We start from the raw sequence: 25,151 nt of genomic DNA, 5'->3' as shown, positions 1-25,151 counted from the left end.
TCAGACACATACTCAGCAAGACAGGTTTTAACCGTTGTGCACGTTTTAGTCCATTTCCAGGACATTTAATTACAACTAAATCTATAGTGACATCCAACTTTTGGTGCTTTACAAAGACCACTCAACTCAAACAACACAGTCCTTATCAAAAAAGGATGTGTTTGCATAGATAACAACTGCAGTAACTATGCTACTGTTTATTTAAAGTATATGGCCAGGGACCAGTTACCGATGGCCACTGATTAACCAGGGCAGTTTTCTGCTGCATGAATGGAACTACTGAGAATCATAATTCAAGTTCCTGTATTTACAGTGCATCCAGAAAGTATTCACAGCGTTTCACTTTTTCCACATTTTGTTATGTCACAGACTTATTCCAAAATGGATTAAATTCATTTTTTTCCCTCAAAATTCTACATGCAATATCCCATAATGACAAAGTGAAAATAGTTTGTTTAATTTTTTTTCAAATCTATTAAAAATAAAGAACGAAAATATAACATGTACATAAGTATTCACAGCCTTTGCTCAATACTTTGTTGAAGCACCTTTGGCAGAAATTACAGCCTCAAGTCTTTTTGAGTATGATGCTATAAGCTTGGCATACCTATTCTTGGGCAGTTTCTCCCATTCTTCTTTGCAGGACCTCTCAAGCTCCATCAGGTTGGATGGGGAGCGTCGGTGCACAGCCATTTTCAGATCTCTCTAGAGATGTTCAATCGGGTTCAAGACTTGGCTCTGGCTGGGCCACTCAAAGACATTCACAGAGATGTCCCGAAGACACTCCTTTGGTAGGTAGGTATGTATATACTTTATTAATCCCCCAGGGGAAATTTTTTCGCCACAGCAGCATACATACAGAAGCAATAATAGAAACAATAGAATAAAAATAATAGAATAGAATAATATAATAGAAAAGCAATAAAATAGCAGTAAAAAATATAAAATGCAGTATATATACAGTACATATCTATATATATACACACAACAAACACAGTCAACATATATATGTATACATATAATATACAAGCAACCAAGAAACAGTCAACAGTGTTATTGTACTGTGATGGATTTTGCCAGAGGTGAGTTATTGTAAAGTCTTATGGCAGTGGGCAGGAATGATCTCCTGTATCTGTCCTTGTGACAGCGGAGCTGGAGGAACCTTTTAGAGAAAGTGCTCCGCTGTCCCTGCAGCAGGTGGTTGAGAGGGTGGACAGGATTATCCAAGATGGACAATAGTTTGTTCAGCGTCCTCCTCTCCACCACCTTTTCCAGACTATCTAGTTTGTAGCCGATGATGGAGCCGGCCTTCTTAACCAACTTGTTAAGTCTGTTGGTGTCACCGGCTCCAATGCTGCTCCCCCAGCAGACCCCAGCGAAGTACAAAGCACTGGACTGAGATGGTTGTCCTTCTGGAAGGTTCTCCTCTCTTCACAGAGCAACGTTGGAGCTCTGTCAGAGTGACCATCGGGTTCTTGGTCACCTCCCTGACTAAGGCCCTTCTCCCCCGATCGCTCAGTTTGGCCGGCCGGCCGACTCTAGGAAGAGTCCTGGTGGTTCCAAACTTCTTCCATTTACGGATGATGGAGGCCACTGTGCTCATTGGGACCTTCAATGCTGCAGAAACGTTTCTGTACCCTTCCCCAGATCTGTGCCTCGATTCAATCCTGTCTCGGAGGTCCACAGACAATTCCTTGGACTTCATGGCTTGGTTTGTGCTGTGGGACCTTATATAAACGGTGTGTGTCTTTCCAAATCATGTCCAATCAACTGAATTTACCACAGGTGGACTCCAATCAAGTTGTAGGAACATCTCAAGGATGATCAGTGGAAACAGGATGCACCTGAGCTCAATTTTGAATGTAATGGCAAAGGCTGTGAATACTTATGTACATGTGATTTTTTTCATTTTTGATTTTTAATAGATTTGCAAAAATTTCAATTTTTTTTATTTCACATTGTCATTATGGGGTATTGTGTGTAGAATTTTGAGGGAAGAAATGAATTTAATCCATTTTGGAAGAAGGCTGTAACATAACAAAATGTGGAAAAAGTGAAGCGCTGTGAATACTTTCCAGATGCACTGTATGTGGCAATCATTAAAAAACTAAATTAAAAGGATACATAGGCAACGACGATCAGAGTGGTGTGAAATAACAATAAATAGTTTCACAAATAAAAAATAAAGAATAATATGATAGCCTGATAAAATCCATTTAAGAAAAAGCAAGTTTAAAATATAATGATTCAAGGGGATCTTTAAATTAATGCACTGTGTGTGCAATTCACCCTGAAGTAGGGAGGATGACACTTCAGGACTATACGCACAAGTCACAGGACACATCACAGCGGCATGCACAACAATGTTGAATAAACTAGGAAAAATGCTTTGTAACATGTTTAATTGACATAGACACATGCCGACATATATTGTGGCACAAATGGAAATCCATACATCAGTGCACCAAAACATTCCTGGAGTTTGAAAATACATTTGATTTAACATAGATAGTCTTAAGTCATCGTAATAAGGACATGGATGTATTCAAATCTGCCAACTTCAAGGGCCAGAGGAAAAATGTGAGATTTTTCTAGACTTTAATTTGTACTAATTTGGAAAAATTCCTAATCCGACAAACTAAATGCTCATATTTAAAAAAAATAATAAATAAATAAATAAATAAATATAGCCTCGGTCCCCTCTTTCGCCCGGGTCGGGCGGTGGGCGGTGTCGCCATCCTTTGATGCTTCGTTAATAAGGAGGAGCCAGCTGCAGATGTTGACTCGCTGACTAAACGTGGACTGCTGGCTGAAGTTACTCCGACCGAAGAAGGAAGACACCAAAGTGAGGTAACTAGTGCATCCTATGCTTTTATTTTTGAACACACACATCAACTGACTTTTTTTTTTTTAATTTTTTTTTTTTTTTTTTTTTTTTTAAACTGTCAGGCGTTTATTGAGTGACGTGTCGAGGAATGGTTTACGCCAACATGTACATCGACAGCATCTTTTGTATGTTCATCAAGTTGCGTCAGTCGGCTAGCTTTGTTAGCTGCGCGCCACATGTGGAGCCGCGGTGCAAGCGGGTCGAGCGTGTTCTGGTTGGAGACCAATGTCGGCTCGTGGATTAAAGTTTGGGAGGGAAACGTGGTTAAGTTGGACCCCCACCACCACCACCACCTCCCCCGGGGACTCTACCCCCCCCCCCCCCTCCTCCACCGTTTTAAATCAGCATCAGGCCAGTGCTAGCGAGGCTATCGGTTCATATGACGGGAATCATTCTCCCAGAAAGCGGGCGTGTGTTTTGGGGGAAGCGGTGGGACACAACTGGATTGATTCGTGTTGAGACTTTTTCACGTTCGGTTAAACATCGGGAGGAAAGAAAGAAAAAGAAGAGGAGAGAGGAAAAAAAAAAAAAAAAAAGTGACCGCAGACTCCACGTTTCATACTCCCATCCTCTGAGCGCTGTGACCGGTGTTGCGTCGCACGCTGCTTCCCTGCATAAAACGACCAGCCGGCGTTGTAATGAGGTAAAGTCACGTATCTAATCTTCGTCGGCCTCATTTAATACGCCAGATAAACTATCTGATAGTTTATGAACGTTTACAGTCAGTTCAAAGAAAGTAGTTCTTCCTTGATTCGATTGATCTGATATTTGCAAGAGTGTTTTTTTTTTATTATTATTATTTTTTTTACTTATCTCTAAATATTTCTTAACACGAAGTCGTTGGTTCTCCTTTATCAAAGTGCTATTTTAACAGGAAGTGTTGGTTTTAAAATGCGGGAAATTCACAAGCGACATTTCACCGTCACAGTCCTCCTCCGATAATTTCGGGGTCAAATTATTAGTGCATGTTTTTGTCATGACGGTGTTCATGTCATCGATGCAACTCTTCCCTGATCTAAGAGAGGAGTGAAAGCAATGCTTAGCAGGCATCAGCCTTGTAACTTTATTTCTGGAGGTCCATGAATCACGTGTTTTTATCAGCACATGCTGTATTATGGGCCTACTTGGTTTGACACTGTAAATTATATAATAATTATTATTATTATAATGACCTAAGATGAACTAGATGGCACGTGAATTACTGGGTAGCCACAAACACCTCTTCCAAATATTGTATACCCCTCTTAACCCTCAGTAAGGACACGTCAAATGATCAACACATTTTTATTTGATCAACATTCACTTGACAGAGTGATTTTGACACTTTAGTAAATCTGTCTGAAATACTACAACATGGACAAATACTGAGAGATTAATCAAGAGAACTTTGACAATTTTTGGACAAATAGTGTCAAAAAGTATTCTTGCCTGCTGCGTCTTACAAAACAGTGGTGGCTTAAAAGTTCATAAACTCTAGATTTAAGGTCATTAATCGCCTAATTTTTACCGACTTTAAACAGTACTTTGTCTCAAAAGTTATTACAGCATGTTGTATTATGCATGCTCTCGCGAGGGGTGGGGGGTGTTAAGGTGATGCCCCCTCAGACTGGAGTATATTTGAGAAAGTTTAAAACCTGTGATTTGATTTCAATAATTGATTACATAAATTTTGACAGACCATGAGATGGAGTCATTGGGGTGGCGATGCCTGCACTGACTGCTTGCATGATTTGTATTGCACTTTTTTCCATGGGATGTTATGTTTTGCAATTCAGTTGTTTATATCTGTTTGACTTGTTCTTAATTGCTGCGGCCTGTCTTGGCCAGGAATCAGTTTTTTTTGTTTTTTTTTTAAAGACATCAGTGGGACTTTTCCTGGTTAAATTAAAATGTTCAGTTTCAGTTCAGTAAGGTAGAGACATATGGAGAGGGAGCGGCATCTTTGTGTAGACTTACTTGTTGTGTTGACAATAAAGTTTAATTGCTTGTTGATAATTAATTTACTGAACTCATCCATCTGTTTTTTTTTTTTTTCCTAATGAACATGGGGTAAATCAACAGTAAATGTAGTTTGTTATTGTGGAGAATGTAATCATTTCCTCCACAGATGTCTTTTGACATTGTGAACAGGAGCACATTAGCTGCAGCAGCCATGCTGGTTGATGGCTGCAGAACAGATGCAACCATAATTTCATTGGTCCAATAATGGGACACATGGCGCCTGTCTTTCAGACCAGTTACTATTATGTTTCAGTAGTGATGGCCAATGAAGTTAATGTTTTCCTATAAATAATGGTTTAGCTGAAAAGACCAATGTTGTCATTTTGTCTAAAAGTCGCAATAATAATAATTTACTTCTCCAGCATCATATGCAAGAGATAATCTGTGGCTCTTTTAAATAATTTCATTTAGTTATTTACTTTATTAATATTAAGTGGGTAAAATAGAATGAAATGTCTCATTTAGTGCACAGATCTTTCACTAGTATTTGAGGCAATTATACCACAATAATTCTTCGGGGGGGGAAAAAAACAACTTCATTTGATCTGTTCAATGACTGTTGTGCATGTTTATGTGAAAGACTCATTGTACAGCTGTGACATTTAAAGTCAAACTACTCTGAAAGGTGACAAGTGGGGTGCACATGCTTATAGTCATGCTCAGTTTGGTCTTTCAATCAAAACATTAAATCTACCCTTGATTTGTCAATGAATTCTAGTTAAGTTTAAAGAAAAAAACAATCCTCATCACCTGACTTAAGAAAACTGGGTAATGGTGGTGAACTTGGCAGTCAGAGACTTTACATGGATTTAATGTGCCACTGACTCTCCAAACACAGTGTCAGTATTAGAACTATTCACAAACTGTTAAAGACAAAATTAGGCCTACGCCCTAAGCAGCCAACAATGCAAACCGTTCACATTGTTTGCAAAAGAAAGCTCCTGCCTGGCAGCAGTTTAGTTAGGCAGGTTTGTTTGCCACATAACTGCCTCTTCCTGCTGTCTTAAAGGAGAATATCAACCCGGTGCGATCCACATAGATGTGGCTATTTAAATTTTTTTTTTAATTTAATTTATTTTATTTTTTTACAAATCAGCTAATTTATCCACTTATATATGGTTAGGGTTTTCCCTGGTTTCTAGGTTGTAGGTGCTGTGCTTGCAGTGGGGTTTTATTTGTCATTTTCAAGTAAGTTTGGACTATTATCATGACAATGTTTTACATAGAGGCTTCAATGCTGTGAAGAAACTCTTAGGCGCTGCAACTCTCTGTTATAGTGGAAGGGAACACCGATTATGTCATAATACAAGGTCATCAAAGAGTCATTCTACCGTCTGTGTTTATTTTTTATTTTTTTCAGACTAAAGACAAAGGAGACTTTTATAAACATGCACTATGCCAGCCATGTTTTTCCATTGCTGCACCTGCGCATAACCACATTGTACAATGAACATCTTTAGGTACGCATTTGTCTCAAACTATCTAAAGATGCCTTCGACTTAATGTCTCTCTATCCCGAATATGGGAAAAATATCACTATCGTGTGTCTTTTTGAACTTTATTTCTCCTGTTCAGACCACGTGACCTTACTCGTACAGCTGTTTACAAGAATGGCATGTTTGGACAGTAAAGGTTGAGTTCAGATTGGCTCAGCGTGAGGGCCGCTCAGCATGAACCGTCCTATCAGGTTAGAGGACGCGGGACGTATGCTTTGTTTAACATTGTTTTAAGTTTCGTTTGCTCCACAGGTGTCTGTAGTAGTCATTTTGTCTTTCTTATTTAATAACACCGCCCTCAACCTTTTGGCATGGCATGCAGTTGGTTGTTGAACCCTATCTCATTTGGGAATCCATAAACCAGGGGAGACCCTGCTAGTACCTGTTTGCATTGTTTTCAATTATTCTGCGTTTTTCTTTTTCTTTTTTAAAGAGGCTTCTGTCAAACTGCAGTTCAGGCTGGTTTGTAGTCTGTTTGTTTCTTCTGTAGCAGGCCTGTCCCTTACCTACAGCTTCTTTAGACGCAAAGCACGGCATTAATTTAATCCATCCCCACGCTTCTTCATTCATTTACTCATTTGCTGTCACTCTGTTGGACTCTTCAGTGTTCATTTAGGTGACACGGGGGTGTCTACTAATGACGCACTGAATTAGGATCACTTGCGTCTTCTCGGGGGGGGGACTACTGAAATGTGTAAAACACCTCCATGAGACTGCGTGTCCTTGTTCTTCTTACAGACTGTCCCAGTGGAGGAGCACACCTTGAATTCAATGGCTGTTTGAGACTCAGCCTTCCCGTGACACCCGAACACCCCCCCCCTCCTCCGCCCCCCTCCTCTCTCTTTTGCTCGTCCCCCACATCTCTCTGCTGTGTTCTCTCACCCAGTTCTCAGTCTGTCCTCTTCGTCTCTCCCCGTCATCTCCCTGTTGCCTCATTTGAGTCGAGGCTGAAGACTGTAAACTCCTCAGAATGGTCGCTGATGTAGACACAGCGTCTCAGGGAAGTGGTGTGCGGCTGAAGCAGGAGATTTCCCTCCTTCATGGCGTCTGTCTCATTGTGGGAAATATGATCGGCTCTGGCATCTTTGTCTCGCCTAAGGTAGGAGTCTTCGCTTTTTCAAGGCCACCGAGTTTATTTGCCCCAGTTTACATTTATTTTCAGATCCACAAAATCAAAATGTGGCTTTTGATTGTTAAATGATACTTATTCAACCAAATCTGGAATAATTTTGTATTTAATGTTGTTAAGGTGGTTGTTGTTGTTGTTTTCCCCCTGTATTCTATGTGCAGTATACTGATTGTCTTTTCTCCTTTTGTTATCCTGCAGGGAGTCCTGAAGTACACGGGCTCGTTTGGCCTGTCTCTGGTAGTGTGGGCCATCGGAGGGATATTTTCAGTGCTTGGAGCGTTGTGCTATGCCGAGCTTGGTACCACCATCCGTAAATCTGGAGCCTCCTATGCCTACATCCTGGAAGCCTTTGGAGGTTTCCTGGCTTTTATTCGGTATGCAGACACTTTTCTTTTAACACATTATCCCAGAAAACGGCACACAACGGGCGTTCTCCTTCAGTTGACCAAACATCAAGTATTGTCTCTTCTTCAGTGGAGAACTGTTTTTTTACTGTCGGTTACCAATCAAGCCTGTGCTGTACTGGGATTAAATTTTTAGAAGAATGTGAAGTTTGATTTCAATTAAACTAGAAATGTGTCCATGTTATGCCCTGCAATAATGTCGACGTTTTAATTGCGCTGTAGACTGTGGACGTCCTTGATGATAGTAGAGCCGGCCTGCCAGGCAGTGATCGCCCTGACTTTCGCCACCTACCTGGTCCAGCCCTTCTACCCCACCTGTTCTGCTCCCTACGCCGCTGTCCGCCTCATCGCCGCTGCCATCATATGTAAGTAAGGCTCACTCTGCTAAAAACTGTTGTGTATATATTTTTACATGAATGGTGAACAGACTGGGATGAGCTGGAATCAGTTTACAACAGTATACTTGTTTTATTGTTTCACATACAGTCATTCCCGATGCATTCCGGTTACACTCGTGGACTAAATTACCACTTAAATCATTTGTTTTACAACATGCCCTCGTGAGCCATTTTGTTTACAGCGACAGTTTGGTTTAAGAGGAAGTTTTAAAGTTTTTAATCCATGCCTGCGCCCTGTGCAAACAGGAAGATTGGTTACGGGCAGGTGGACAATTGGCAAACAGGGTAGGAGAAAGTATCGCAGCAGCTGAAGCTTAAAGCCATTCGTGACAAGCCACATGTAATTTTAGGGAACAATGTGTTGAAATGGTGTCGTTATTGTGCGCAGCGCTACCAAAACATACTAAGCCATGCGTGTCAATATCTTGTGGACTTTTTGGAAACAAAACGGCTTAATCTAGTTTTTGGTTCATTACATTATTAAAAGGATCTTGTTTAACAATTTTCAACACCGACACCTTGACAGAAAAGCGAAGCTTTGTGACGCTACTAAATCAAGGAATTTGAAGAACGTTAAAGGCAGTGCAAATACAGCTGTTCAACCATTGTTGCTCAGACTGATCACCAAGGAAGGAACTGTGTCATTATCAACATGACAATCTGATCGCTTAAAGATGTGAATACTTGAATCCCTGCTTGTCTCCTCCTCCGTGTACGTGTCCATTATTCTGACTGTTCACCTGGTGTGTTTTCTTCTGTCTTTCTGTCCTTCAGGTCTGCTCACTTGTGTGAACTGTATGAAAGTGAAATGGGGTGCTATTCTTCAGGTCGTCTCCACTGTAGCCAAGGTCCTCGCTCTCATTGTCATCATCATTACTGGCCTGGTTAAGCTGGCACAAGGTAGGATGTCCAAGGAACTCTTATCCAACGTCATTCATCTGTTCTTGCTTACAGTGGTAAGGTTGGCGCACTGCGGCAGTATATAGGATTAAAATAGGAACGCAGCTCTTTGTCGTTCAACTTTGAACTGGAAATATTTTACGTAAATATTGGCCGGATTGTGGACGTCTACTACTGATTGGCCAGGAAGCATAATATGTTGAACTAGACGGATCAAAAGATGAATCTTGTATAATGTGTTCATTATTAGTGTATTAATACGTGCATGCATCTTGAATACAAATAAGTTATTCACATTCCTATTTTGTTAGTAGTTGGATTGTGTTTGGCACTTGTTGATAGTTTGATAGTTACTACGGCCAGCCCAGCAGTACCTTTTTTAAAACTATATATTTATACATACAGCACTGGGCGTCAAAATATCTAAATTAAATTGCAGCTGCATCAAACATCTTGAGTTTTGACGAGCGCTTGTTTGGATTTTGTGTTGGTGAATAACGTTACTCGGTAATACAGTATTCTTCATTCTGCCTGGCATCATTAAGCCTAAGAACTTGTTATTTGTTAATGTGTCTACCATGTATCGGTGCAGGTTTTGACCAGAACTTTGAGAACTCCTTCAAAGGCTCCAAGCTGAACCCAGGTGATATGGCCTTGGCCTTGTATTCAGCACTCTACTCCTACTCTGGCTGGGATACACTCAACTTCATCACAGAGGAGATCAAGAACCCACAGAGGTATTTCAGAAGGATTTTGCAATAAGCATAATTGATTTTCATTCCTGGTCTTGCTTTACTTGACCACATATGAAATTGACTACTGTAAATGTAGCATTGCATAAATCGTGCATATAAAACAGAACTTTAAACCCCATTTTCTTCCCCCCCATCGTAGGAATCTGCCCTTATCCATTGCTATTTCCATGCCTATTGTCACAGTGATCTACATCTTGACCAATGTAGCGTACTACGTCGTCATGGACGCAGACAAAGTGCTTAGCAGTGAAGCTGTTGCTGTGGTGAGTGTCTGAAGTTCATCTACTTAGTGCAGTCTTCTTGGCTGTGTATGGGCAGTAACCCTCACTGTGTGCATACTCATGTCTGCTGATGAATTTAACCAGATTTACAGTTTCTGTTGAGCCTCATAGGGGCAGCAGGTACTGATCAACCCTTCCTATCTTTTACTGTCATCTCTCTTAGTCTGACCGGCAGCCGCGGGCAGCAGCATCTGCTCTGGGTACTCCCATTAGGTTATCTTTGACTGTAGGAGTTGAGATGATAGGAACATAATTTAGCTAAAGAGGTTAGCGCTCCACACAGGAACAGGGGGAAGTTGATGATGCGATTAGTGCATTGGAAGAGGAAGAGTTGTACTTAAGCTTGTTGTCAATGGTCATTGATCATCTTTTTTTTTTTTTATTGGAATATTAATTCTAATGGTTTACTAATGTTCTGTCAAGAAGCCAGGGCCTGTGTGCTCTTTTGAAATTAAACTGAGACGCAGCAAATACGACTGGATTGTCAGGATTTGGGTGAGTGATTATGTCCAGCCTTGTGTCTTAGGACATTTGTGCACTGCTTAGACTTTATATTTCAGCAGTACACAAAAAGTTGATATTAGCTAAACTGCAGCATGAACCCTCTTTGATACAGACATTTTAAAATGTGTCCTTGCTAAAGGCATACATGTTGTTCTCAGAGATCATTTAAAGTACATCTGAGTGTGTTGCCCTTAGTTGTTTATTAAACTTAACATTCACTTGGCTGTTTCTCAGCTAAGACACTCGGGGGAAAAAAAATAATTATGATTCCCAAATGTTACCTTAAGTCATAACTGTTGTAGATTAAACACAGAATTAACAGGTGGCTTGTAGAAGGTTATTGAAATGTTCTTCAAAAGGAAGGAAAAGGAGTGTCGGCAGGGTTTTTTTTTAGGTTCCATACCGACTATCTGTAATAGTCAGAATTATTCAGTAACAAGAGAAACTGCAGGAAACCTTGGCTGTTTACATATTGAGATTAGCCTCTTACTGAGATTAGTTAGAAGATGTTGTAATTACTGACCCACATCTGCACTTACAAACCACTTTATTACTAAACCTATAATGTGTGACTGATCTTACCTTTTTAATGAATGAGAGCGGTAAGCACTTTTGTTGAATGTCTCCTCAGACGTTTGCAGATGAGGTGCTGGGCTGGGCTCGATGGCTGATCCCTCTGTCTGTGGCCATTTCTTGCTATGGAGGCCTCAACTCCTCAATCATTGCTGCCTCAAGGTCAGTGAACACGCGTCGAGCTCGTGTGCTCTGTTTCAGGTCCAGTTTGTATATCGTTCCCATTTAATGTTGCGATAATGCCAGCAAACCGATAAGCGACATTTTCTTTCTCCTGCAGGTTGTTTTTTGTTGGTTCCAGAGAAGGACACCTACCTAACATCCTGTGTATGATACACATTAAGCGTTTCACCCCAATTCCCGCCCTGCTCTTCAACGTTAGTATCACTAGTATCTTTTCGTCGTGTTGAAATGAAGCCGTGTATTTGGTTGTTTGGTCACGGTTGCATTTGTCTTTGATACAGGTTTGTTACCAAGCTTAATGTTTTTTTTTTTTTTGTGTGTGTTTGTTGTTCTTCTTCCAGGGTGCCATGTCTCTGGTTTACCTGTCTGTGCCCGACGTGTTCCAGCTGATCAACTACTTCAGTTTTAACTACTGGTTGTTCATTGGCCTGTCAATAGCCAGCCTGATCTACCTTCGCTTCAAAGCTCCTGATCTGCACCGACCTGTTAAGGTAGCACAATTTATGCAGAATGAGGGTCGGCTGGTATACGTCTGCCTTCCGGGGCGATCCTGTTTAGATCAGTATGGTGTGAAACGTGCACAGATGTGAAATTTAGTTCCGACGAGAGGGGAAAAAAAAGTTTCAACCATATTAATCATTTGAATCGTTGAAACTTTTTTTTTTTTGTCAACAGCAAGACTTTGTGTGTGTCAATTATCTCTACGCTGTTTTTCTTCACCAGTCTGTTTTCTTGCCTTTGTGAAAAAGTTGGACTTGGCTTTGTCTGATTAGCTGTATTGTACCGGTGTTGCCTGACTGGCCCTTTGAATGAAAGCATGCACAACGAACAAATTATACAAATGCCTGAAAGTCAAGTAAGCATGAGGTCTTATCAGCAGCCACAATCACTGTGCTTTAGACAGAAAAAAATGTACCAGGTTAATCGTGTTCAACAACTGGTATCGAGCCAATCAGTGGTTCAGTCACAACCACTACGTTGGCGACAGTCTCATTGCTGTTGACCATAGATTGTGATTAAAAAATGATCAGATTATTATTTATAATGGGTAATTTTTTCACCTTTGAATCTGTACTGTTTGCACAAAATATGATCAGAAATTAAACGCACACCGACGTTGTAGAAACAAATATAATGCAGTGCATCCTTTCCCTTGTCCTTATTGTGCATTGTAGAGATGCATGCTGGGTAAACAAGTCAAGGGGGTTGTAGCATCACATCTTTTTGTTCTGCAAGTACTTTCTCATCATATCGTGCAGTTCACAACCTTCATAAGGTGGTTGAGCAGAAAACAGAAACGGAGCATAAAAACAATCGGGACACAAACAAGCTGCTGTTTGTCCAGTAAACAGATAAAGTGCTGGATGTACTCTCCGAAGCATTTCGGACCTTTTATTTATGTTTGTTTACCCATCAACAGTACCAACGCTGAAGGCCTGAGTGCCTTCAGGCTGGCCAACTGGCTTTAGTTTTGAGTTAAGCCCCTGGAGTTTTGAATGTGATCGTGACTGCACTGCACTGCATTCTGGCTGAGGGATTTATGGGTAATTCGAGTCACGAGTAAATCATCAGAGTGATTAGATTAAACTAATATTTTCATTTGCCAGTGTAATTCTTTTAAATTTTAATCTCCCTCTGTTTGTTTGTTTTTGCTCTTTCCCCTCCCCTCCAACTTTTTGCCTCATTTTTCTTTTCTACTTCCACTTCTTTTCCCCTCATTTTGTCACCCTCCCCTACCTTTTCCCCGTTCTCCTCCTGCAGCTCTCCTTGTTCTTCCCCATAGTCTACTGCATGTGTAGTATATTCCTGGTGGTGGTGCCCCTCTACAGCGACACCATCAACTCTCTAGTGGGAATTGCTGTTGCGCTGTCCGGCGTGCCCGTCTACTTCCTTTGTGTCCACCTGCCGCCCAGCTCCAGACCCACCTTCCTCGGCAAAATTCTTGGTAAGAGACGCAGTGCGCATGTCCGAGGCGGGGATTCACGTCGGTTTCTTTGAATATCGTTGATGGGTTGCATTTCAAAACGCTCTTTTATTTTTAGTGGATCCTTTTCACTTTTCATTTGTAGATGCATACTATATAACTCGTGATTCATTTATCCATTCTATAGATAATAATTCGCTTGATGCACAAAGAACAAACCATTTTTCACAGATTTATCAGCCTATGTGAAATATGGGGCCTAATTCTTAAGTGAAATTCCTGAAGAGACTGCAAAAGGAGGCTTCACCGTGCGTTATTTTCTTGAAACATACGTGCGAGTACAAAGATTGATTCCGGCACTCGCAGTAAAACAATGAACAGTAATGCTTTAAAGTCTTGGGATGTGGCTGGAGAATTTCTCTGAATAAATGTGTGATGTTAATACTGGTAGCTTTTTAAAGTAGCTTACTAGTCCACACTTTATATAAACCAGCTACTGCAGACACGAGTAAACGATGCCTTGTATTGGCGTTTAAGAGCGGAAGAGGGATTTAGATTAGCGGTTCAAAGTTCAGTTCACTATAGAACCCGTGGTAAATGGTTCTACAGTGCAAAAATATGTGTAAGTGTAAACTCCTTTTCAGTTGAGGATACCCCCTCTTGATACTATGACCGTTATGCTGAAGGGTTTAACAAGTCCTGGTTTGGGCTCTTTGTTCTCAAACTAACACCAGTGTTTCTCCTTTTGAAAATACAGCAAATTAAAGCTTTTAACAATCTTTTTGAGAGCCAAGCCCAATTTTTTTTCTTTTTTTTTCTTTGTTTCTGCAGATCAGTTCTCTCTGTACTCCCAAAAACTGTGCATGTGTTGTGTGGCCTCGCCGGATATTGATCTGGACAACATAGACCCACAAAAGATCGAATGATAGCGCGTCGCAGGACTCTGGGTGAGATACTTTACAGACGGACAAAAGAGGACGAACGAAGAGATGAAAGGAAGCCGAGAGCTGCAGACAATCATGAATTGCGTGAACGTTTAGAAGGAGAAGCTGAAGAGACGAGCACAGCACACCCTCGTGCCCTCCTCTTCTCTCACGGGTGCCATTATGGAGCAGGATTTTAAGCGTGTACATTACAGCCCTCCAACACGGTGCACTCCACAGGTGAACACCGTCGTCTTTGTGCAAATTCACATGTTCACATGGTCGTACACGCCACAGTGTTGGTTGTGCAATTCCCTCCACACATGCCCACACACTGCAACTCGGGTACACATACATTTAGCTTATTTACAGCTACGAGATTGTTTTTGTTTCATTTTAAGAGTTGAAACATTATCTGTAATGGAATGGCAGCAGGATAGCAGAACACCTCAAAGAACAGCAACAGTTTTGCACATCTTGCATTTTCTGTTTGTCTTTCCGTGTTTTAGAGAGCTTTACACTGCTGTTGCTGAACCGAAGGACCAAATGAACAGACGTAGAGTTTTTTTTTTTTAAATAATTTGCTAGTTTTGAAAATTATTTACAAAAGTGCTGTCATTTCATTGTTTTTTTTTGTGTGATGTGTCAGTTGACTCTGAATAGCTGTAATATCATCACAAATCTGTCATCACGTGGATCCTGTTTTTCTTCCACCCCACTGCACCTGAAATGTTTTCTTCTTGCAGCTAAATCCCTTGACTTTTATGTTCAGGGCTGATTTGGATTTCAGGTGCCTCCTAGCGGTAGCTAATAATAATGTCCATCGACAAAGCTTTAGGATTGTCATTCAAGAATCTGTCCACAACAAATTGCTGTCTCTCTTAAATTTCATTCCTCTTAACACGTGTGTTTGTAAGAGGATGAAAAGTTGTACGTATTGAAACGGTTATAAATACCTGTAATTGTTCCTGCATCAAGAAAAGGTACCCGAAGGACACGTCTGGCTCACATTTTTCAGACCTCAGGATCAAACCTCACACGTTGTTGCTGATGAATATTTTTGTTCTTTTACCCACTTTTGTCTTAATTTGTATCACGGATAGGAAACTTATAATGCATTGTTGCCTTCTTAATACAATACCAACTTGGACTGTTCAATCAGACTGTTTGTCTCTTAAACGGGCTGACTGTTGGACCATTTGTCTACTCACAGGGGTGAGCATGTAGCAAAGTGTCTCTGCTTTCCAATGAGAAACTGTGGCGTTAAACTACAGGTACAAACGTTGGTGTTTTTTTGTTTTTTCTTGTACTGTTGTCCTCATGACCTGTGCCTTCTGTGAGTGTGGTCAAAAGGCCCGGCCTATTTTTGATATTGTAACTTTTGTGTCGAGCATCTTTAGCACAATCGTTGACACATTTTTGTGGTGTTTGCCAATCGTTTTTTTTTTTTTTTTTTAAGGCTTTTGTTGGTACTTTCTTCACAATGAAGTAGCCTCAGCAGGCAGGTTGCAGTTGAGCTGGAAATAATCTGGCTTTTGGTTTAAAGATCCTATCGAGTGTCTTGACACGAGCACGTCCACAACACCAGCTAACAGAAGCACAGTAATCTTGGTTGTTTTTGTGTCCTCATTTGCTTTCTCTGGGATCCAAATGATCATTTAAACCAAACTGGTGAGTTCTGTGTTTGTTGAGAAGTAAAGACTATTTTCTGTACATTTCCATAAACTGTCATGTTATAAACGTATTATACTCATAAAATACATAATGTGAATGTTGAAATATGACATATTTATTGTGTTTCATTGGGTACCAAATATGCGTTTTCTGGTCGGTTGTGTTTAGTGTAATTGTAGGATTGTCTTGAGTGCTTCCTTTTCTTGTTGTTTGTATTTATTATATTATGGACAAGGACAAACCAAACGGTAAGATATACTCTTCAGTGGATGAAGGCATGGGAGTGTGCTGTATGTTTTATTTTAATAAAGTCAGTCACAGACTGCATTGTACACCCTTCAATGACTTTGACTGTTCTTATCCACTGCCCTTCAGTTTGACCTGAAGTGTCTCTGGTTACCGTGGGCAGCACACTGCCACTAGAGGTCACGGTCTCGTAACCCTTCATCCAGCACAACTGCAGCTTCATGTTTTCCAGTTTATTCCACCTCGGGTACATTTGATTTTTTTGACGAGGTTCTTGCAAACTGCGATGAAGGCTTCAACCAAATTTCCATCTGCTGTTTCAGGAAAGTTTTAAACAGTTTGACAATTGATCAATGATTTTTTTTTTTTTTAATAATCATCTTGGCATTGTTGCAGTAAATAACTTGCTATGTAAAACTGAGGATGTTTTTTGTGTGTGTGTGTTTTATATCAGAACACTAAATATTTTAGGGTTTTTTGTGCGTCGAGACAAAATAGTGTATTTGAATATTTCACTATCTGCTCAGGAAATTATTTTGATATTTTAAAGTGATTCATCTGTTAATCAAGAACATAATCTGCAGATTAATACAAATAAAAATTAAGTTGACTTGCAAGACTCAAATGAAAAGAAGTTCTCGTGTCACCATCTTATCTAGAGGACCAGTTTTATTAAAGCTTCGGAGAAATTGTATGATGAAAATGTCGATACTGCAGCCCTTCAAGGATTTCCTGTTATTTCAGTTTCCCCTTGAAAACCAACGATTAATGCAGAGCCCAGTCAAAGAGCTTTTTTTTTTTTTTATCTGCACTTCATTCTGTGTGAACGTTTTTAAGCATAGCAAGATTATCCTTCAGAATCATTAGTGTCCTGAGTCACTGCTACGAGACTCTTAGCTTAGACACATCAGGGTGGAGAGGAGGTACTAGAATAATCAAGTCGAAATAAGCCTCCTTCAACTTTTCCCTGGATGACCTTCTACTACTGCTCATTTCTGTTTTGTTTTTTTGGTCAAATAAAAGCAGTGAGAAACAAAGTTCAGGAAATCTTTAATTTAAACAACGTTTGCGTTTATTTGTATTACCTGGCAGTGCCTTGATGAATTCCTGTTTTTGAATGTCTGAACACACTAAGCTAGGGGTGTCTTGAACTGTCTGTCTACCTTCCAGCCTCCTCAGGTGGCCGGCCAAGCCCCTCCTCCTCCCGTCCATCCAACCACCTTGCCTCCGCAGAGGCTCGGTGCAGAGGCGTCACATTTCACCGGCGTGTGCACGCTGCACCTCGAATGCCGCCGCCGATAGGTGCTCTTTCCTGGGGAGAGGCCTGACTGTGTTCCTACCCAGAACCGAAGGAGTTGGGTTCCACTGACTCATGCATTAAAGATAAAGCAGTGGAGGGGAAATGTAGCCGAGCACCTCAGCAGCCACTGTACCTGCTCTCTCTCCCACAGAGAAGGCTCCAGCTGAAGTGAATTATCAGTTGTAATAAAGGCTGCAGAGGTCGCCGCTGATGCTTTGGAGGGAGTATCTGTCCTGGGGATGGGCAGAAGAACCAGGGTGCTGTTCTTTGATGGATGACTGGTCTGCACACGCTGGCACCTGCTTGGCATCATGGAGCTGCCTCGACGCCTGAACTGGATACGAAACCGACCCTGGAGGCCTCATGTCTGCCGCAAGGAGTTCAACCGTAAGTGTGAATGAGGGGCTTCCTGGGAGTTTGATTTGATATTTATCTTGTATTTGTGAACAACTCTTGATTTGTATTACTTTATCTCTTCTCTATCCTCGTATTTTGTGCCCCTTTGAAAATGCCTGCCCGCTAGGCCTGTTTTTAATTGTCTAAGTGCTGCTGTGAAACTGAGAAGCAACCAGTGAAGTCGGCTCTGTCATGTCAAGTGAAGTGTTGTAAGTGACTTTGCTGCTCTGAGGAAATCATCATGTGCATCATGCTGTGAATTAGATTATGCTTGATGGATTTTAAATCTGAATTTAGCGCTCAGTTCTCCATGTTTTCTCTTGATAAATTAGTCATGCCAGTACTTCTCTGCCCCTACAGTCCCCTACAGTGGATAATAGGTGTCAGATAAGATTGATGTAATTACGACTTAATTACTTTTTTCTGGATCGGAAAACATCTGGACTAATCTGACAAACAAGAATTAAGATCACACCTTAGTGACATTTTTATCAGGAGTCAAACAAGATGTTGAATTTTTTTATTTTTTTTATTATTAATTTTTTTAATTTTTTATACACTTTATTAATCCCCGAGGGGAAATTTCTTCACTACAGCAGGGGGGCTCTCAGGGGGGAGATGCTGCAGCAGGCTGCCACTAGCGCGGCGCCAGGTAACCTGACCTGAGGTGCATGTTTTTGGATGATGGGAGGAAGCCGGAGAGAACCCACGCAAGCACAGGGAGAACATGCAAACTCCGCACAGAAAGGCCCAGGACCGGATTCGAACCCGGAACCTTTTTGCTGTGAGGTGACAGTGCTAACCACTGCACCACCGTGCCGCCCCTATTATTGACACCTTTAGTTATATCACAAGTGTTGAGGAGTTTTAAAATCTCATGTTTACCTGCAGATGTCTCAGCAACATGGTTTTATTTGCCACACATTAAGAGAAGGTTGTCAGATGAAACTTGAGTCTGTTTGATCGGACTTAACAGTGAATATTGGATTGAAACCAATCCAGATGATTGAAACACTATCCGTGTTGATTGTGTTCGGATCGGATTGTGGGAATGAAATGGATGGAATGGATTACAGCACTCAGTGGCCGTGCCAAGTGGGCCGAGGGCTGTTTTACTTGGTTCTGGTGTTGCTTTCAAACAGTGATGTCCTGAAAAATAACTGTACAGTTCATCTTTGTTCCACTCCCTGTTCAGACAAGCATGCTTACTGAACTGCGCTGATTGGTGAGGATACTTTTGAAGCATACATAAGGAGAAAGTGAGTTTCTCAGCATGTTTCTCTGCATTTCGGTGTTTAATTGTCCCTCTGGGGATCAGCAAAAAGCTTTGTGTTTAGTTGCTTGTCTTGAGAGTGACTGCGAGAGCGTGTGATGGACTGTATAGTCAGCATTGTTGAGTTGTTGTTGAGTGGTTATAAGAGTGAAAAGACTTTAAATGCTGTGATTTTAAGAGAGCACGTCCTGAGTGAGAATTCAATTTGTCTGGATGGCTTTAGGTCGCAGTTTTTAATGGATTCACTAAAACCTATTACAGAGGAACCAATGATTTTTTTTTAAAGATGCTGTAAAGTAGAAATGAAAAAGAGTTTTAAGTTCATCACACCACAGAAGTATGGGTTGTTAACTACAAGTATGTTAAATTAGGCTTTGAAATGGTGAGAAAATCATCAGTCTTCTCTGCTCTGAGACTGGGGGGCGGGGCGTGTCCTGAAGGAGCTGAAGCTCCGCCCACTCGCTGGAAGGTCACACTGGCACTCTGTCTCTCTGGTGGACGGAGCAGCCTGCTTTGGGAAAATAGAATTAGAATTTATTTGCCCAATGAGTGAAACATAAAACATACAAATGCAATCAAATCCAGCTTGTCCCCCCTGAGCTGTAACACAGGACTAAAACTGGACACCAGAGACAGCAGACAGTGAGCTCTCCAACTACTTCTAACGCACCTGCGTTACAATAGTGGAGATAATAAGAGCGGAGGAGTTGATTTAGTTCTGTAACGACTGCAACATGCACAACGCTGCATTGCATCACATGTCAATTCATTACATCACGTCAATTCATTACATCACATATCAATTCATTACATCATATGTCAATTCATTACATCACGTCAATTCAGACTTTCAACCTGCTCAGGTCGAGCCGAAAGTCTTTCTCTTCCACTGATGTCCCTCCACCTCCTCCACCTCCACCTGCTCTCTGCAGCCTCCTGCACATGTAGTCGGGCTCGTTTATCCGGACCGGTACCGGTACATGTAACCGAGAGGGTCGGTGATCGTAACCGGAGAACAAAAACAACAACCCTCATTAATCGGGAGGACAAGATATCCTCTGGTCCATGTTTACCATCACCCCGACATGTAAAATACAGAGTTACATACATTATAGTTCCTTATCGTAGCTAGATGGACACGCATAAAAAAAATCCGCGGTTATCGGAGCATTTTTCCTCTGAACTCTGCTCGGCTGTGAGCTCAATAGAAGCTAATTAGCACATTAGCTCCCATTTCACCAAAATACTGTTATTCTACACTGAGGAGCGGTGCGTCCGTGAACTCCGTCCGTCTCCGGTGGAAGTTGATGAAACAATCCGCCGTGAAATGGTCCCTGCAGAGGCGGCTGTTGGTGTTAATCCTAACGTCTCCTTTAGCGAGGCTTTTCACGAAATCAATCCACCTCTTTTTCCTTTCTTCATCAGTAGGACATTTAAATAGCAATGCAGCGCTGCTTTGGAGGTTCTTGCTTCCAGGAAAGATTCACTTGTGGGTGGAGGGAGACGTCCTGTAGCAGCCAGCTGATGTACAATAACAATCTGACTACAGCAGGAGTAGAACTAAAGTCCAGTGGGATGACCTCTTATGCAAATGAGCTGCAGGCTTTTATACCGTTTCACCGTGTGAGAGGAGGAGCCATGCAGAAGATTTTATAAACCGTCTGTGCGGTGGCTCGGTGACGTACTGAGGCTACCTTTTAGCCCCGCCTAAAAAAACCTGAGCTGAAGGGTGAGAAACTGTTTAACCGTCTAACTCCACATTTCAGTGCGACAAAAGTTTTCAAACTTTGTACGTGCTTTAAGCAAACCATTTCACACATATATAATGTATTGAGAAGCAAATCTTGGAATTTGCTTTACAGCAACTTTAATGAGAAAGCGCGTCGTAATTTGACTAGAAATTATTTAAATATAAGGTGAAATTGAAAAGTAACAGAAGAGCACAGTAGAGGTGTCCTGCTGCACCAAAAGATGTCTTAATATTAAGAGTTTTATCTCAAAATAAGCTGCTGAGCTCTCCTCTGACCCTCAGACTATTATTGGCTAATATTCTTCCTGTTTTTGGTAATTCTATTAAATAAAACATTGCCCTTTATTCTGTTAAAATACTTGCAGTTTGTATTTATAACTTAAGCTATTTCATGCTCTAAATTCGATCTAGAGCTATAATATATGGCACCCATAATACAACCTAGGCATTAAGCTACTGAATTAAAAGAAATCATTCAAAATTATGTAAAAAAAAAAACCCAACTCATTCTTTGTTGTACTGCAGTTGTTTGTGTTCATGCTCTCATCCAGCCAACTTTCAGTCTGACTGTCTGCAGCAGCGTCGCTTTTAAACCTGCACTTTAAAGAGGAAAGTGCTGAGGTTGAAGGTTACTGATTATTTCCTCGAAAACTTTTTTAAGTGTCTCTCCAGAGTGGTGATTAGCGCAGTATTTTATTATTAAGAGGATGCAGCTTCCAGAGTTTTACCAGAGTTTACCACACTGCAGTGAATAGAAACTACATTTTATATTTGCACAGCACTTCTGAACAAAGACACAAGCACCGAAGTTGTGAAACAGAACAAGATGACTACAACAGAGTTGTATTACCACCAAACTATTAATAAAAATAACAACTCCGAAGCCTTTCCTTTGCTGTTTGACTGTCAAACTGAAGCTTTAACAAAAACAGGAAAAAATGTTATAAGCTACAGGTCATCCTGTTGTTAATCTTAACGACACAAATGTCGCTTTCAACAACTGTTGTCTGCAATCTCATAATGCACAGCAGAAGGATGATATTTATTGCCCTTCATTAAGCCTCGATGCTGAAGATGTTGTGTGCTGACTCAGGATTTCAGTCTGCTGAGTCAGGAGATTTTTTTTTTTATTCTTCCACATCTCGTTGTCATAGTGATTGTCCCAGTTTCTGCCCTGCATGATTGATAAAAGTCGATTGCATCTCTTCACACATGTTGATTGATGGACATTTATTCTGTAACATTTCAGTGCTGTCTTGCGTATTCTTCTACTTTCTATTTTAAATGAGCATATTTTTTATTAAATACATTTTGTCTCGGTAAGTGGCAGTAACCTTGGCAACCAACCCGCTTAAATTTAGTAAGTTATTCATATCTACAAGTATTTTTTTTTTTTAGGGGTGACTCACTTTTAAGAGCCCACACATGCTTTGTTTTTGCCTGCAGGACCGTGTGGTGGTTGTTAGCCACTGGAGAATGAGTTGTGCTGTCACTGCTGTACCAGACCACGCACAGTACTTTGTAAATATCAGGGCTTTTTTATTCGCTCGTCTTCAGTTGTTTGTGTTCAGTGATAGCTTAAGTGCTTGAGAACGCTTGTGTGATGACACTGACTAATGCAATCTTCTTTTATAATCCTAGTGTGGCATAGAAAAAGACTTTAGACGATAAATCATGAATTCAAAGATAAAGTTTTACTTTCAGGAATGGCTTTTCTGTTACATTGATTATATCAGTGCATTTTGATGCAAGTTTACTCAGTTTATTGTTTGATCTGCAGTCCATCCGTGCAACACCTAATCTGCACTTTTCAATGTGTCTTACCTTGTTAAATAGACAGACATGAATGATATTTTAAAGGCAGGGTTGGAATTTTAACCCTGGAGCTTTGGAGTATAAGAATATAACTTACTACATATCCACCATGCATAATATTATTCAAAATGTTAAATAGTTCCCTGTGCACTTTATGTGAATTATTTATTTTGAAATTGCTCTATTAAAATGATAAATGAATAAAACATCACCATTGTTGTTTATTTTCTCACTAAACCTCTGTGTTTGCAGATATCACCAGTAGGGGGCCTCCACAGTTAGACGAAGTGATGACTTAATACTGCACAAACAGACAGCACCAACATGCTCGACGCCCCTCTGCTGATCTTAGAGGGAAGTGAAGCAACACCACTGTTCCGCTTCTCCACTTGAAAATGTCTGTAGAGATGATGAAACGGTCTCTTTTCTTCATCCGAAGATTGCAATTTATTCTTCCCTTTTCTGGCACCATGCTGAAGGCAAAGTGCTACTCAAAGGATGGTGTGACTGATTTTATGAATACTACAAAAAGCTGTGAAAAAAACCAAAACATGATAAGATGCACAAAACCAACGTCCCAGTCAGACCTGCCGCTCGGTGGTTATTTGTCAGACTGTCATTTAAATGGAGCTGCAGCCCTAATGGAGCTGATTAAAACGAACCACTTTACCAGATTGTGTTATTCGGTTCCAATGACCTGCCCGACTCCTGCACCTTCCTCCTTTATTTTGCTGTTCCCTCCACCCTGTCTGCACCTCTCTATCCTTCACCTCTGCCCTCCTTGCATTTGCTTTATTGCTTTCTTTCTTGCTCATCTCTCCTTCTGCCTCCATTCTCTCCTTTAGCTTATCATCCTCATGCCCCTGCGACCTCCCCCACTTTCCCCTATTTCTACCCTCCCTCCCTCCCTTCCTCCCCCCCTCTGTCTGGATCTTGATTATCCCCCTCTCTCCAACCAGATTCATAATGCTGCTCACTCTCTGAAAATCTTCCCACTCCATAGCAACGCGCCTCCTCACCACTGTAGCCTCTGATGCCTCTGATGCAGGAGGCGGCGTTGGGATGTAAAACTACATCAGAGGAGATTACATATTGCCTCGGCTCATTTTCCAGCTGTAGCTGTTTCTCTCTCTCTCGCTGCTCACACACACACTTTCTTCTCCTTTCTTTTACTTTTACTGTCTTTAACTATTTTTTTTTTCTCAGTTTCTTTTTTCTTTCCTTTTTATCTGCACATTTCTCGGTCCCTCCATCTTCGCCTTGAAAATAATTCCTTTCTCAAGCTTTCAGGGCACATGTGAGTGGTGGAGTCATGTCAGCCCTTTCTCTGTAATTTCACACAATAAAGTCAACAAGCAGGGCTGCTGTGTGGGCTGCTTATGAACACAGAGAGAAAGACTAATGGAAAGAGAGAAAGACAAGGAGAGAGTGAGCGAAAGAGGGAGCAGAGAACAAAATAAAATGCTGCCTGCGTTTCCCAAAGAAGAGCATGCCAGTATTTTTAGTCCCTGATCACGCTGCATATAAATTCAGACATTTAATGACAGACATGTGGAATGACATTATTTTATATTCTATAAATAGAACAGTTAATGTGTTGGTTCACCTAAATGACAAAACACATTTAATTTTTTTTTGCCTCAGTATTTGGCACACAGAACGGCTTTTTGAGACCTTTGTCTAACTGTGTGCTGCATGTTATTCTTTTCACAGGTAGGTCACTGCAGACACCCAGCTTGTACAGCTTGTATACTGCAACTTCAACTGTCAGTGGATCACAGGCTCAAACACCACTGCGGTACCTCATTCAGCGTTAAACAGTGACTTAACTGACATTTAAAGGAAACATTTTCCAGCTTATTCACAAATTTAGATAGAGTTCAAGATCAAGCACTCATAATCCAAATTGCTGAGTGACCATTGATCAAGCCGGTAATACCAGCCAGCCTATGGGTTACTGCACTGTGGCCGAGCCTGACCTTTGACCTTTCAGTATAATGGGAAGAGCAACTACAATCGGTTGAGTATTATGTTGTTGTTGTTGTTGTTATCGTTATCATCATCATCATCTGAGAGGCTGTGAGAGAAAAATTCAGGTTGACCTTGTCTTCTGGCTGTTGAGGACCTGGTGACTCACAAGGTACCATGCAGAAACACACAACACAGTTCACACCTGGAAAATTTGTCATTCTCCTGTAATGCTTTTTGTTTTAATATCAAACTGCATCATCGCAATATGCTGCTGTAAAAACACAGTACAAGAAGGTGAAGGCATAAAAGAACTCGATCCATCACTAAGGTTTCGCTGTCGGGTTTTCAGAGGCGACTACACAGGCAAC

General features: G+C 41.0%; 1 protein-coding gene across 3 annotated transcripts; it reads left to right on the top strand.

The window, feature by feature from the left end:
- The first annotated feature begins 2,721 nt into the window (after positions 1-2,721).
- LOC138619876 (Y+L amino acid transporter 2) lies at positions 2,722-14,993 on the top strand. Of its 3 annotated transcripts, none has more exons than XM_069696685.1 (12): positions 2,722-2,850; positions 7,123-7,483; positions 7,712-7,887; positions 8,140-8,282; positions 9,090-9,215; positions 9,808-9,952; positions 10,110-10,233; positions 11,387-11,490; positions 11,609-11,705; positions 11,853-12,002; positions 13,273-13,456; positions 14,267-14,993. In XM_069696685.1, exons 2-12 carry the CDS (start codon positions 7,355-7,357, stop codon positions 14,359-14,361), a joined length of 1,473 nt encoding a protein of 490 aa, XP_069552786.1. In that variant the 5' UTR covers positions 2,722-2,850; positions 7,123-7,354; the 3' UTR covers positions 14,362-14,993. The 3 variants fall into 3 exon arrangements, with proteins under 3 accessions (XP_069552786.1, XP_069552789.1, XP_069552797.1); XM_069696688.1 differs by lacking the exon at positions 2,722-2,850 and adding an exon at positions 3,254-3,530; XM_069696696.1 differs by lacking the exon at positions 2,722-2,850 and adding an exon at positions 6,556-6,575.
- The last annotated feature ends 10,158 nt before the right edge of the window (positions 14,994-25,151 follow it).

Source organism: Brachyistius frenatus, unplaced genomic scaffold, assembly GCF_029030835.1.
Source record: "Brachyistius frenatus isolate BFR_SWC_R1_liver_20210118 unplaced genomic scaffold, ASM2903083v1 Contig_2, whole genome shotgun sequence".
NCBI classification, from domain to species: Eukaryota; Metazoa; Chordata; class Actinopteri; family Embiotocidae; genus Brachyistius; species Brachyistius frenatus.
Note: the sequence above shows the minus strand (reverse complement) of the source record. Positions and strands in the feature narration are given on the sequence as shown.

Bases quoted from the DNA above. Each gene is read 5' to 3' on its own strand.
- LOC138619876 (XM_069696685.1), top strand. From the start codon at position 7,355: ATGGTCGCTGATGTAGACACAGCGTCTCAGGGAAGTGGTGTGCGGCTG. The intron at 7,888-8,139 runs GTATGCAGACAC...ATTGCGCTGTAG, and splicing joins GGTTTCCTGGCTTTTATTCG to ACTGTGGACGTCCTTGATGA. The intron at 9,216-9,807 runs GTAGGATGTCCA...GTATCGGTGCAG, and splicing joins CCTGGTTAAGCTGGCACAAG to GTTTTGACCAGAACTTTGAG.